The 15,081-nt window shown below is 32.4% G+C and overlaps 1 protein-coding gene across 1 annotated transcript; it reads right to left on the reverse strand.

The window, feature by feature from the left end:
- Window positions 1-1,302: 1,302 nt before the first annotated feature.
- LOC131647901 (putative calcium-transporting ATPase 13, plasma membrane-type) lies at window positions 1,303-4,805 on the reverse strand. The gene is made up of 3 exons (XM_058917717.1): window positions 3,420-4,805; window positions 2,636-3,322; window positions 1,303-2,494 (listed from the first exon to the last, which is right to left on the reverse strand). Exons 1-3 carry the CDS (start codon window positions 4,726-4,728, stop codon window positions 1,449-1,451), a joined length of 3,042 nt encoding a protein of 1,013 aa, XP_058773700.1. The 5' UTR covers window positions 4,729-4,805; the 3' UTR covers window positions 1,303-1,448.
- Window positions 4,806-15,081: the final 10,276 nt, after the last annotated feature.

Below are 15,081 nucleotides of genomic sequence, written 5' to 3' on the forward strand. Positions count from 1 at the left end.
CTTCGTCAAGTTATGTGTAACCCCTTCCTTTGCCTCTGCCTTTGAACAACAATATTCCACCAGACAACGGCAGTAATTTTAAGCTTGATCGCAACCATATTGACTTGCTTGTTCTCGGGGACGCCCATAACGTCGAAGAACATGCCAACGTCGATCTGCCAATCAAGAAACTCATCCACTCTCATCATTCGCCTGATTTGCTGAATTTCTCATCTGTTCAGTCAAAGCAGTTAGAGTCGTAGAAAAAGGGTGGTAGTTCCGTCAATATCTGCTTTGGTCACTAGTTGATCTGCCATAGTTGTCAAACTACGAAAAGAACAAGAGAAAACCTGCTCTGATGCCAACTGACGCAGTCGAAAGCCCTAGGAAATAGCAAGCGCTAAACCTAGAATAAAGAAAAGGGTTGCAAGCGCAAATCTATAATAAAACACAGGGTTGCAAGAGCAAAACCTGTCAGATAAGCTCTGGAGTTCACTACGAATAAAGAAAATTTTGGATTCTATTTTAATGAAAGATAATCCTTATGGTCACGCCAAAGGTCTCTAAATAGAGAAAACAAAGAAACCCTAATTTACAGTGACAGTGCACTACCTTTAACATCATATTTATGAAGAATTGTTAAAATGATGTAATTTATGAAGTTTTTTTGAACTAATTTGAAATAATTTGATCAAAATTCATTATTTAGATAAAAAAAAATGGAGAATTGTTAAAATGATGTAATTTATGAAAAAAATTCAAGTTAAATTTAAGGAATTTTAAATGAAACCAAAAAGTTAAGAATTTAAAATTATTTTTCACTCTATAATCCGAATGTTAAATTGTTTATTATAAATTTTTAAAATTTTGAAAGATGGTTCTCATATTTTAAGACAATTTCAAATTTATCTCCAAAATTTTCAAAATATTCAAATAAATCTCTAATAATTTTCAAATTTTTACAAGTTGGTCCCTTCAATTTTTAAAAATTGTAAATGGGTCTCTATTTTTCATATTTTAAATATGGCCCAAAATTTTTAAAATTTATGAAAATGACCTTAAAAATTCGACAATCATTTTAATACTCCATCCAAACAAAAAATATATATAAATGAATAAATTTTAATTGAATCATTTAAATTGCTTAGAATTAAAATTCTTAAAACATTCTTCATTACCTTATCCAAACACATTGTTAAGGTATAGAAATGAGAACTTTAAAATGCAATTTGACATTCTGGATAGCATAAGAAGATTGTTTGGTAATTTCTACTGATACCATATTACATATTTGTGAAATAGAAAGAGATCCATTATTATTGAATGAATGAAAAAATACATAAAATTGGTTCCTTATATAAGAGGAAACCATTCCTAACTGACAACAAATAAAAAAAGGAAATTAATCTAACTAACTGTAAACACAAAAACTAACTAGAAAATTAATCTGAAACAATATGGACTAATCTTCATAATCTCTTCTTCAAACTGAGAAAATCGAGTAGTGGTTTATCAGAGACAGGTATCAATTTCACCACAAAACCAATTGGCCAAGAAACAGAAGCAAAACCAATACAGATAATCCATTCTCTCCAATTCAACCTTTCTGTATCAGCAAATTTCTTCAAAAACTCAACCATCACTACTTGAAGCACCAATGTCACACCAACAATTCCCATAAACAATTTGCTTTTAAATATCCCTTCAAAAACATTCTTCTTCTCCAACTTCCTTGCATTGAACTCATTAAACACTTGACAAAGAACAAATGTATTGAAAATCAATGTGTCATTTACCTTTGATGTCACTCCAAAAATAGCCTCCCCTTTAAACTGAAGAGTCAGCAAAATTACTATTTGGTAGAAAGCTTGTGACAGAAGATTCCTCCACATAATGTTGGTAATAAGAGGTTTTGTTCTACCAACAGGCTTTTGATCCATTAATTCCTTAGTAGGTTTTTCAGTTGCAAGAGCCAAAGCACCTAATGTATCCATAATCAAATTGACCCATAATAATTGAACTGCTGTTAATGGAACTTCACCTGCTGAAACTGCTGCTACAAAATTGATAACAAGTGCAGCTACATTCACTGTTAACTGAAATTGAATGAATTTTTGGATGTTGTTGTAAACACATCTTCCCCAATTCAAAACTGTTACTATAGATGCAAAATTGTCATCTAATATAACAATATCTGAACTCTCTTTTGCAACTTCTGTACCTTGAATTCCCATTGAAAGTCCAATATCAGCTTCTTTCAATGCCGGTGCATCGTTTGTACCATCTCCTGTTACAGCAACTACATGCCCTTTTTCTTTTAAGCATTGAACCATTAGAAGTTTGTCAAATGGAGATGATCTTGCCATCACACATATTTTTTCAACTTTCTCTAACCTTTCTTCATGCGTGAAGTTGCGAAATTGTTCCCCTTCAATCACGGTTTCATCTGTGTCTTGATTAGCTCGAAGAATCCCGCATTCAAATGCTATAGCTTTTGCAGTGAAAATATTGTCACCTGTTATTCGAGATAAAGTTAGTTAATAGTTTGTTAACCGAATTAAGCCGGTCTATTACAACTGTTCGATAAAACTGAACCAAGCTGTTATAACTATGAGTGTTGAGCAAGTTATCAATAAATGGGATATTTCTGAAATACCTGTAATCATTTTGACATTCACACCAGCATGTTGGCAAGCTTCCACCGCTGTCTTCACCCCCGGACGACACGGATCCTTAATACCAACAAGTCCTAACAATGTTAAACCATTGTCTTTTACCACTATCTTGCTGTTTTCTCCTTCATCTCCTAGCTCTTGAACTTCAACTTCAGCATATGCGAAAGCGATACAACGAAGACTACTAGCTGCCATACCTTGAATAATGCTTTCAAACTTCGACATAGTTTCATTATCAAGATGTTTCACAATACCATTAGCATCATAGTATTTTGAACACATTCTTAGTACCATCTCTGCTGCTCCTTTCCAATGTGCATTCATTTTATTGTCAACATTTCTTTTCAACAAAACTCCACTTCTTTTCTTCTTTGAGTTGAAAGTCTCAACTTGAATAATAGAACAACTTTTTGTCAAAGTTTCCATCTCCATATTCAATTCCAAAACAGCCCAAGATAATATTGCCTTTTCTGTTGGACTACCAGAAAACTCAAATTTTGAATCAGAGTCTGATTTAGATTCATGAACACCACCAGTTGTATTATTAGCAACTCCTTCTTTGATCAATTGAAGAACAAATGGATCAACATTTAAGTATGCACCCTCTTCCAATGGTTCTAGACCAAGCCAAAATTTTGTCACCTTCATCTGATTCAATGTGAGTGTACCTGTTAAAAATCACACAAAATAGGTTTAGCTTTTATTTAAGTTGGTAACTGAGAATTGTAACAAATTGTAACTAACTTCTATATTTTCTAACAGTACCTGTTTTATCAGTGCAAATAGTAGTAGCAGATCCCATAGTCTCACATGCAGAAAGTTTTCTGACCATAGCTTGATCAGCCATCATTTTTTTCATTGAATAAGCAAGTGTCAATGTCACAGCTAATGGCAAACCCTCCGGGATAGCAACAACAACAATAGTAACAGCATCAGAAATAATTCCAATCACTGCATTCATCACTTCATCAAAACTAGTCTTTCTTCCGTTGAATTCTCGAACTCCGTTATCGGTCTCTGTGTTCCCGGTGAAATATCGAACCAGCAATACAACAAGGACTAAAAACGCAACAGCCAAACCACCCTTTCCAATGGATGATGTTAGCTTATTCAACCTTGTCTGCAAAGGTGTTTCTTCATCATTGTCATTGCTTATAGAACTCATCATTTGTCCCCATGTTGTGTTCATACCGACCGATGTAACTATCATTTTCGCATATCCGTCGGCAACTTTTGTTCCGGAAAACAGAAAAGGATGATGGAGTTTACTAATCTCTACATGATCGCTCTCACCGGTCATGCTGGATTCATCAACTCTGAGTGAATGTCCATCTACGAACAATCCATCAGCGGGTACTTGATCTCCAATCTTCAAACAAACAATATCACCTACAACAATCTCAAAGATTGACACCTTTTGTCTGCGACCACTTCGAACCAACTCAATTTGAATATCATTGCTAACTTGAGACAATTTATCAAATTGTTTGTTTTGCTTGAAGTTACTTATGGATGACATTGAAATAACAATGAAAACAGCTAGAAAAATGCTACCACCATCATACCAACCTTCTTTGATTCCATGTTCCTTGATACCAAAGCCAAGTGAAAGAGAAGCACAAACTAAAAGGATTAGAATTGTGACATCCTTAAATGCTTCAAGAACAAAATGAATGAAACTTTTTGAAGGTGGTTTTTTGTATGTGTTGGACCCAAACACTTGTTTTCTGATTGCAATGTCTTCAGAATCATGATTGATACCAAACTCAGTGTTGGTTTGAAGAGATGAAGCAATACCTTCAAGTCCTCCAGCATGTGCATGAAGGGTTTCAATATTTTTGTCTTTGACAAGATGAATAAGAGTTTGTTGATCAATGGTGAAAGAGTGAGGTGAGTTGATATCAAGGACAGTGAAAGTCGGTATAGGTGTGATTTTAGGTTTGTTGAAAGCTCTAGAGCAATAGATTGTGATGAAAGCATTGTGCCATCTTTTTTGGTTGTGTGTTGTATAGGTGTTGGGTGCATTGAGAAGTGTGTCAATGTGGTTCATGTTAGTGAACAAGGTCAATGTCATGATTTCAAGAACAAAAGAGCAATTAGTTTGACAATAAGGGAATATAATGAATGATAGAAGAAAATGAATGAATTGTGAAAGTACAACAGTTGATGGTGTAATATATCATATATAGATGAGTAACGTATCAATTTACGCGGTAACTTATGAATGAAATATATTCCTTAATATGTAAGTATATATATGGATATGATATGATTTTTATATGTACATTGTCGACGAAGATTATAATGTTATTATTTTGAGGAAGGAGGATGTTGCTGGGAAGTGGTGGGATATTGCTTTAATTTTGTATATGTTTGACAACATAGTCAGCAACCATGATGAAGCTGCGTTTCCTCTTTTTGTCGACAGGTAGTCCAATATAACAGTAAAGTTACTTTATAATTTTATTTTATCACTTTTCATTCATAAATATTTTGAAAATTCGCAGGAGTACTTCAATAGTATTCCAAACAAGTGATTCATTTTAATTTCCAATATATTTTTTTCAATTCTACTCTTTAATTAATAAAAATTTTATTATTTCTAATACATGATAAGGGTACTATAGTAAAAATATTATTCTCTCTTTTATTTTTATACACTTTTTTTAATGTGTGCGAAATGATATGTTGGACCACTCATTGTAAAACGGAGAAATATTTTATTAGAAATTTCAGGTGTAAAACAATCCTAGGATTCAGGGAAAATGAATGGAAAGCATTCGGAACAGGATTCTCCACTTTAGTTGGTCAAGGAAATTTCCTCACCATGCTTATTTACTATTTCCAGTTTATTATGGATTTTAAATAAAATATTTTAATTTATATTTTTTAAATGATTTTTATAATAATTTCTTGATAAATTCCAAGACATAAAAAAAAAATTGTGTTATGAAATTAACCAAAACAATATAGAGATGAAGTAAAGATGAATGAGAGAAAAAGTAATATTGTATTATCATCTTCTTTCAAGTTGATAGCTTTACATTGCAAAGTGGTCTCTATTTATAGGATATTAGGAAGGTGAAAAATCATAACCTTACTATACCACTTAATAGGGAATATGAAGATGAAAGATAAGAATATATATGGACATCCACAATAATATTTATTCATAACACTCCCCCTTGGATGTCCATTGAGGATATGCCTCGTTAAAACCTTACTAGAGAAAACCCAGTGGGAAAAATTCTAGTGAAGGAAAAAGAGTACAATATCCCTTGAATGTGAATTGCCTCGTTAAAAACCTTACCAGGAAAACCCAATGGGACAAAACCATGGTGAAGGGAAAAAGAGTGCAAAACATATGTATATCTCCCCCTCATGCAAACATTTATATGTGTGACGATATTCTTTGTAGTCGTTGCTTAAAATGTCTTCTTCGAAGTGACTTCATGTAGTGCTAATAGTTATGCAGGATTTGATGAAGTTGTTGCCATGAGTTGTTTCATAGATCTCCATGAAATGGTTGTACCATCACATGTAAATAAATAACTTCTTTCTGATCTACCATTGTGAGAATCAGACAAGTAACCTGCATCTCTAAGATAACGAAGTATATGTTTGACCGCTTTCCAATTTCTTCGTATAGGTGAATAATTCTATCTTACTTATAGATTGACCGCAAATGATATATCATGATGTGTATATTTAGCAAGGTGCATTAGTACTCCAATTGCACTAAGATATGGTACTTCCGGACCAAGCAATTTTTATCCTTTTCTCGAGGCCTAAAAAGATCTTTCTCCACATCTAATGATCTAACAACCATATTGGAGTAGGCAACATGTGACATTTGTTCATATAGAATCATTTCAACACTTTTCTATATAGCCTTATTGATGTACAAATATTCTTTTGTCCACATGCTCAATTTGCAAACCTAGACATATTTTGTCTTTTCTAGGTCCTTCAGCTCAAACTCTTTATTTAAACAATTTATAGCTTTTGGAAGCTCTTCAGGAGTTCCAATAATACTTATGTCATCCACATAGACAACTATTATTGCAAATACTTTTCCATAGTATTTTATGAAAATACAAGGACAAATTGAGTTATTAGTATATTCATCATTTAGTAAACATTCACTGAGGCGATTATACCACATGCATCCAGATTCTTTCAGCCCATAGAGAGACTTGTTCAATTTGATGTAGTAGTTTTGTAGAGATCCACAATTACGTGCCTCTGGTATATTGAACCCTTCAGGGAGTTTCACGTAAATGTCACTATTAAGTGAACCATATAAATAAGATGTCATTACATCCATCATGTTCAAATTAAGCCCTTCATGTGTTACAAGGCTAATTAATCATCAAAAATCGATTGAATCCACTACGGGTGAATATGTTTTATCAAAATCAATCTTAGGTCTTTGTGAAAATCATTGAGCAATAAATCAAACTTTATATCATTCTTATTTTTCTTTTTCACAAAACTCATTTATATCCAATTAGTTTCACACCTTGAGGTGTTCGGACTACAGGTCCAAAAGCGAGTCACTTGTAAAGTGAGTTTAATTCTTCTTCAATTGAATATATTTATTTTGGCCAATTCTCACTTAGTCTATAATCTTTAATAGACTTTGACTCATGATCCTCGTTATCATTGATCACTTTTAGCGCTATATTGTATACAAAGACATTGTCAATATTGACTTTATTTGGTTATCTCAATTCCGGTTCCATTCCATTTCATCCATGACATAATTTATCGAGATCTCTTTATTTCATATTTCAAGTACTTGATTTGTTCTTCTGGAACTGGAAATTAAATTAGATCAAAGTGCTCTTAGCATTTTCATATCCTCACTTGGGTCATCTTTAGTTTCTTTTCTTAGTAGAGGACTTTTAACATTGGAACCGACTTTCATACCACGCTTCAGGCGCAGCAACAACTCATTTGCAATATTATATTATCCAATAGGAGAATCCACTTTGAGTGGAGTATTATCAGCTGATAATTTATTTCATAAACTTTGCAAATGAATAATATTTTGAACTTTTGGTTTATATTGATTTGTACGAGGATCAAGACAACAATTTATTTTAAATTGTTCATTTGAACTTCTTGTTCATGATTTTAGTTGTTCATTTGAACTTCTTGTTCATGATTTCAGCTGCTTATTCCCTCCCCCTAATATTGGGAAAATTAATTTATCAAGTGATAATCAGCCTACTGGGCTGTAATCAAGTATTTGATTATTTTCTCAAATTATATCCTCAAAATTGAGATTCATATTAATTATATTTTTCCAATATTCTTTCAAGACTCATCTTAATGTATTGTATTGGAGCAATTGGAATATACACAACACATCCAAATATTCACTTAGATGAGAAGTATTATAATAAATAGGGAGGAGTAAGATATAGTATCTTGTTGGCTTAATGCGAATAAATATCTTAATATCATACTTTGGGTGTTTCAAATATATAATTTAGAATTGATGATCTCATAAGTATCAACCATATAATTAACTTTAGACGTCTAAAGAATGGATCTTCGGGTCCATTTTCTTTTTATGAACATATATTATATGATATTTAATATTAATTTTAATAATATATGTGATACTTATACATGAATTTCTAAAAAATCCAGAAAATAAGATCTTAGTCTAATTAGTTGAGAAAATAATTTCACAAACTTCTGGTTGTGAATAGAGACATATGCATGATATTTTAGTCGATGCAACAGTTAATGTCATAAAAATGCAATTTCTCAAATTTTTATTTTCCTTTAGAAACACACAAAAATTTAATGGATTGAAGAAACTTCTGGTTCTTCAATACAAATTATTCGCATCATATTATATCCGAGATGACCCAACCGATTTTACCAACGACACATTTAAGTGTAATTTGTAAACTACTGGTTTACAATTACATGTGCTTAAATTGTACTAATATAAGTGTAGTACAAGCCCGAGGGAAAAAAGACGGTAGCTTTTCTATTACACATTTTCTGTCCAAATTGTGTTGTGTAATACAAATATATTTGATACCTCCAATATAATTCAAAACCAATATAATAGTATCTCATTATTAAACACTTTAATCAAACACATTCATATGAACATATTATCATATAATTATCAAACAATTACCCCTTATAAAATTAAACATATTTAATCATACAATATTATATCACTAAAATTATATCGTCATATAATTAATTTGATTTACTATCCTTCAGGGATGGATAAGTTCTTCAAGAACTATACAAATAATTTATTTTTCTATCCTTCAGGAATGCTTGATAAGTTCTTCAGGAACTATAAAAATAATTTATTTTTCTATCCTTCAGGGATGCTTGATAAGTTCTTCAGGAACTATATAAATAATTTGTTATAAACAATAATCTAATAAAAATATAACCATCCTCCTGGGATGCATTAAAATTATTTGTGTCATTTTTCTCAAATGACAATCTTTTAATGAGCATATTACAAATTATGAATTTTCAGATCGATACAAAAAAAATGAAATCCTTCTTGGATTCAATAATATTATAGATACGACCTTTTAAAGGGGATTGGACGTTGAATTCTTCTGGAATTCATCAATTATTAATAAACACAATAATAGATTAAAATCAATCTTTGATCAATAATTTGGAGATAGTTTAATATTAATCTTTAGTTCTACAAATATCACATCACAAACTATTTCCATAAACAACGGTCAAGAAAAATTATTCTTTGTGCAATCCTTCAGAGAGGTTAAAGAGATCTAATATTATTGTACAAGGTAAATCAATTTCTCTACAAAATATATTAAAAAAAACATATTTATATGAAGGAAAAAATAGTAACAAAAACATGAATTGTATTATATTGGTTCAAATATATTAAGATTAGAAAAATAACGTAGAACCTGGCTATATCATCACTCGCGTTGTAGAGTATCGTGCTGATAACGTGTTATGAAATTAACCAAAACAATATAGAGATGAAGTAAAGATGAATGAGAGAAAAAGTAATATTGTATTATCATCTTCTTTCAAGTTGATAGCTTTACATTGCAAAGTGGTCTCTATTTATAGGATATTAGGAAGGTGAAAAATCATAACCTTACTATACCACTTAATAGGGAATATGAAGATGAAAGATAAGAATATATATGGACATCCACAATAATATTTATTCATAACAAATTGTATTTAAGAAGTTGATGAAGTATTTGATTAAAAATTAAGATCAAATAAACGTATTTTTTTTTTACTAACCTAATATTTTAAAACTCTCTTGTATTGAATTGGAAATTGGTCAATGAGATATTGACAGTGACAATAATTCATTGAGTTATTTATTACTCCCTCCTCTCTCTGTTCTTTTTTAAAAATTAAAAAAAAAAATTGTTTTTATTTAAGTGTCGTTTTTATAGTTTAATGTTATAATTTGTCAATTATACTCTTACTTTCTCAATAATTTCATTTGACATTTTCCATAAAATTAATTATTTTTTCAATTAATTATTAAAAAAATAGTGTATGATTGAATTTATTTGAAAAGAGAAAAACAAATGAGAGTATAATAAGAAGAATAACTCTAATAATTCACTATCTTGGTTGAAAAACTTTTTGCTAAAACGACGGTTAAAAAAACGGAGGGAGTGTTTGAGAATGACCTTTTACATTATCTACCACACCCAAACTCCAATGAGTCATTTGTAGGCCATTAATGTGTGTTTCAAAATTAGATGGATTATTTCGAGAAAACTTACTACACAAGGTGAATTATTATTACTTTTTTAATTACTTCCCTCTTATCTTAAGTGGTGGAGTAGCATTTTATGAAAATTCAAAAATACTTTTATGAATCTGAAAGTATTTTTTTATGTACCTCTTTATATCAAATTCACGAGTAAACGAACCATATCTTTTTATTTATCAGAAATTAATTTGGAGATGCACTTTCGTACATTTTATATGCACTTCATACATTTTTAACTAAGACACTCCTTTTGACATGATTTTGTCCAGATATGCACTTCTATACTCATCATATATGCAGCACATCCATTTCTAACTGAGACACTTTCATTTTGACATAATTTTGTTCGGTGATGCATCTACGTGCTAAAATACGGATATACACTTTCGTATTCTCCTTGTACGTAGTAAATTTTGAGTTTTTTTAGAAATACACCAACGTAATAGACTATGTATTATAACTATGCTATTACAATAATTTTTTTATAAATTAAACGATACACTTAATCAACAATCATCTACATATAGGCATAAAATAATTCGACTGACCCTGTATGTATCATTGACATACACTCCATGTTCAGAGACACTTTGTGAAACCTACTTCAATCAAGGATGCTGACCAATTCGAATCATTCATGTCGTGATCCAAATTGATTGGTTCTACTTTAGCCATCATCGTCATTTATTCTATTAAGTCACCCTCTGCACCGACTGCTTGATCTATCCTTGTCAATTCAGTTCTCATTCTAATCGATCTTCTGACATTCTACTCAGGTGGTTCTTCATTTCGATTAGTTGTGACTTCAGTTTGTTGGTATTCATCAAACACAGTTGTGGTTGTATCTGACTCCTGTCAAACTACCCATGACTCCAATCCCACCCTTTGCTTTCATCCACTAAAACATCTCTACTAACCACTAGTTTATCATCGTTTGGTGAATACAACTTGTATGCATCAGTCGAATGATAACCTATGAGCACCACGGTCTAACTTTGATCATCAAACTTCTTGCTCAATTTTTAAGGAACATGCCTGAAACACATTGATCCAAAAACTCTAAGATGACTTACATTTTGCTTATGTCTTGTCCAAGCCACATAAGGTGTCTTCTCGACTATCTTCTTCGTTGGACATCTGTTTAGAATGTATAGTGTTGTCGAAGCTGCTTCACCCTGTAGCGGGGAAAATCTGAGATCGAAGCCATAGGATTGACTCGACTCAATATTTCAGTGAAAGTCGCCACCGCGCTTTATTGTTTCCAAAGGAAAAGGGAAAAGAACGGAAAAAACCCAAAGTTTGTTTTTAAAAACAAAAAGAAGAGATCTTAGGTACGGGTGTTGATTATATGAGGGGAAGGTTTTAAGCACCCCTCATATCTGTGGTACTCCACAGGAACCTTTTTGAAAATCTGTGTCGTGTGTGTGCTAAAAAAGGGTTTGTTTTATTTTTAAAATAAGCTCGGCAAAGCGTTAAGCCTTGTGCCTACATACCTCCTCGGTGCAATGGAGAAGTCAGAGCTAATGTAGTTCCGCTTAAAAGGGAAAACATTTTTAAAAAAACGAATAAACACTTTATCGTCGTCGGAGAGAAATACTCAGCCATTGATCTTGATCATGAGAACAAACGAGTTCTTTGCATCGCAAATGAAAGAAGGGCTCCAACTCGGATAAAATCAACGAGTATGCCACTAGCTCTCTCACGCGGAAAAGATCTCATTATATCAATCAATTTCAAAATCGTGGGGTATAACCACTCGTTTCGACAATTAACAGTGTCTAAACTTTTGGAGAAAAAGGTCACTAAGGGCAAAAGATTTTTTTTTTTTTAAAAAAGGTTTTGAAAAGGTTTGAAAACATAAGAATGTTTTGGAAAAAGAGAGAAGATTTTGAAAATTAAAGAAGGGGAGGAGATGAAGAGGCTATCCTATTGCGTAAAATAAAAGCTAAGGAAAAGAACGGTCTAACCGAAATAAGAAGCCAACACTTGACATTGTGAGTCAAGGTAGATTTCCCATCCTTTGGACTTATCAATACCAAACCAATTACATTACCACTTGGGGATCCAGATGAAACTTATTATCTTAGCACCACTTTGCATTAAGCACATTAAAATTCTGACGGAAATCGGGCAGAGTAACGGCTGTTTTCGGGTAAAATCCTTATATCAATGCCTTGGAATTAACCATCAAGGGCTTTCAAGGAAATACCTGCACATAAAAACAGACAACAATCCAATGCCAGACAGACAGAATAACAGCAGAGTAACAACAGAACAAGGGTCCAGAGGTACTAAGTCCATAAGTCCAAATCTCCAAAATGCTAGGGATAGTAACCAATAGTCCAAAGAGAACCTTATGTGTTTTTTAGATTTTGGTTGATTATTAGTGTTTTAGCATAAAAGTAAAGTATGGTCCAAGTGGACAAAAGAAAAATAGCGGAAGCATAAACATATGTCCAAATGGACAAAGAGAAAATAGCAGAATGTAAATATGATGAAATGATAAAATAAAGCGATAAAGCGAGAAATATAAAGAGCAATATAATAAAGTGCAGAAATTAAAGTCAATTGTTAGATGTTAAAGATAACCATCTTGAAACTTGTCAAGTATGTTATCAAAGTTAGTAATTAAGATCGATGGTGAGTGAAGGATATTCTCGGATTTAAATTCAATGGACATTTATCAGAAGCTTGATAAAATCATAGCGACTACACGATAAAACCTCCATAAGTCTTAAATCAACCGCATACAATTCTCTTCCATATTTGATCTTTTTCTATTCGGGACACGAAATATTGCGCTATGTTAAGCAGATCGCCAAGTGATTTATGTAGAAATCACCCTACAACGAGGCCGGTCAAAACTTTATGTGCTAATGCATGCGAGAGAAATGATATGTAGATCATTCTCCGAAAGCAATACCGCACGAAAAGAAAATAAGGAGTGATCTAGTCTTTACCAAGAATCCATAAGAATTCTCAAGGTATCAAAGACTTTCATCGATCAAAAGAAAAAGAAATAAAAGATGGAACCATATTCAAAAGCTCCTTTCATCCATAATTTCAATCACTTAATATTGCGGATTTGGATTCTCATCCTATCGACGCCCTAAGTCCATTGAAATTAGAGAGAAATTAGGCCTCTAACTTGTGATTCAAAGAAAATATCAAAAGAATGGAGTAGAAGATGAGTTAGAACCAAAAACAAGTCAAAAACCACAAAAACAAGCATTCTGCCCAGATGTAAATCGATTTGCACAGAGTGTAAATCGATTTGCATAACTCTGTTTTCAAATCTGCGCAGTTTTTCAGTTGTGTAAATCGATTTGCACCAGATGTAAATCGATTTGCACAACACAGTTTTCAAAAAAACAGCAAATCAAGAGAAGAAAACTTGTTTAAACATAAAACCAAACACCTTGTGATCTTGGATCAATTTGTGCACAAAAATGTATCAAGTAAGCAAGCAAACCTCATCAATGTAGCACCAAAGGTGCATCAAGCATAAACAACAATAGATCACATCTTGAATTATGGAATGGATCTAGAATTTTACCAAATCTTTCACAAGCTTTGAATCTTCTTCAAGAACACACAACCACAAGCCTTGATCTCTCACAATTGATGAAGAAAAAGTAGTGTTTATGTTGAGGTTTAGCTCTAAATTAGTGAGGTTCAAGATGTGACTCACTAATTTGTGTGGAAGAAAAAGAGCTTTGAGTGAGGGGTTTGGAAGAGGTGAGGAGAGAAAGAGCAAGAGTTTTCTTGGCTATCAAAGCTTGAAAAATGAAGAGGGGAATGCCTCAATTTATAGCACTTAGGCTTGGGAAATTTCGTGGCTTGGAGTTAGGATTGGAAAATAGAATTAGGCTTGGGAAAAGGATTTGGAGCCAAAAATGAGATCCAATGGTCTTGATGCAATCACATGAGGGTTTATGATTAAATGATGTAGGTAATCAAATACAAGAGCTAAGTCATGCTTCACATGCTTGCAAATGATGTCAACACTTTCAAAATCTGAAATTTGCCTTCATTTTTTCAAATTCGCACTGGTGCAATCGATTTACACTTTATGCAAATCTATTTACATTGCTGAAAAAGGCAAAATCTGGGGCAAAAACAGTTATGCAAATCGATTGCTGTCTTATGCAAATCGATTTGCACTGATGGCAGAAGCAAATCTGGTGCAGAAACAGTTGTGTAAATCGATTTACACCTTATGCAAATCGATTTGCATAGTGAAAATGTTGAAAAATGCTCTTTTTGAAGGATACTTTGACTTGGTACCTACAAAACACAAACATACAAAAGCACAAGGCAATATTTTTGGTATTTTGGTTAGTAAAACAATATATACAAGACTAAACATGGGTGCTTGATGATTCCCTTGCAGATGAATTGAGCATAACACCACAAGTAGAGCTCTAAGTTAAAACTTCTTGATTGATGATTGGTATGCAAATGATGTGTGATCTTAGGGTCAAAAATTGGGGTATGACAGATTCCCCTATTTAAGTTTCTTCTATCCGGAGATGTGAGGGTTAAAATCCTCAGCTCGACGTAATTGAAGAGACTTAAATATAAAACACACAATTTTTGAACCTAAGGTATGATGCGATGCTTATGGATGCATCAAGTATGATTATAGAATAG

This window comes from Vicia villosa, linkage group LG2, assembly GCF_029867415.1.
Source record: "Vicia villosa cultivar HV-30 ecotype Madison, WI linkage group LG2, Vvil1.0, whole genome shotgun sequence".
Classification (NCBI taxonomy): Eukaryota; Viridiplantae; Streptophyta; class Magnoliopsida; order Fabales; family Fabaceae; genus Vicia; species Vicia villosa.

What these genes read in the sequence shown, in the direction of transcription:
- LOC131647901 (XM_058917717.1), bottom strand. Translation starts at nt 4,728, where the DNA reads ATGACATTGACCTTGTTCACTAACATGAACCACATTGACACACTTCTC. An exon ending in TATTTGCACTGATAAAACAG is followed by an intron (nt 3,323 to 3,419) that starts GTACTGTTAGAA and finishes GATTTTTAACAG; the next exon opens with GTACACTCACATTGAATCAG. An exon ending in GAATGTCAAAATGATTACAG is followed by an intron (nt 2,495 to 2,635) that starts GTATTTCAGAAA and finishes CTCGAATAACAG; the next exon opens with GTGACAATATTTTCACTGCA.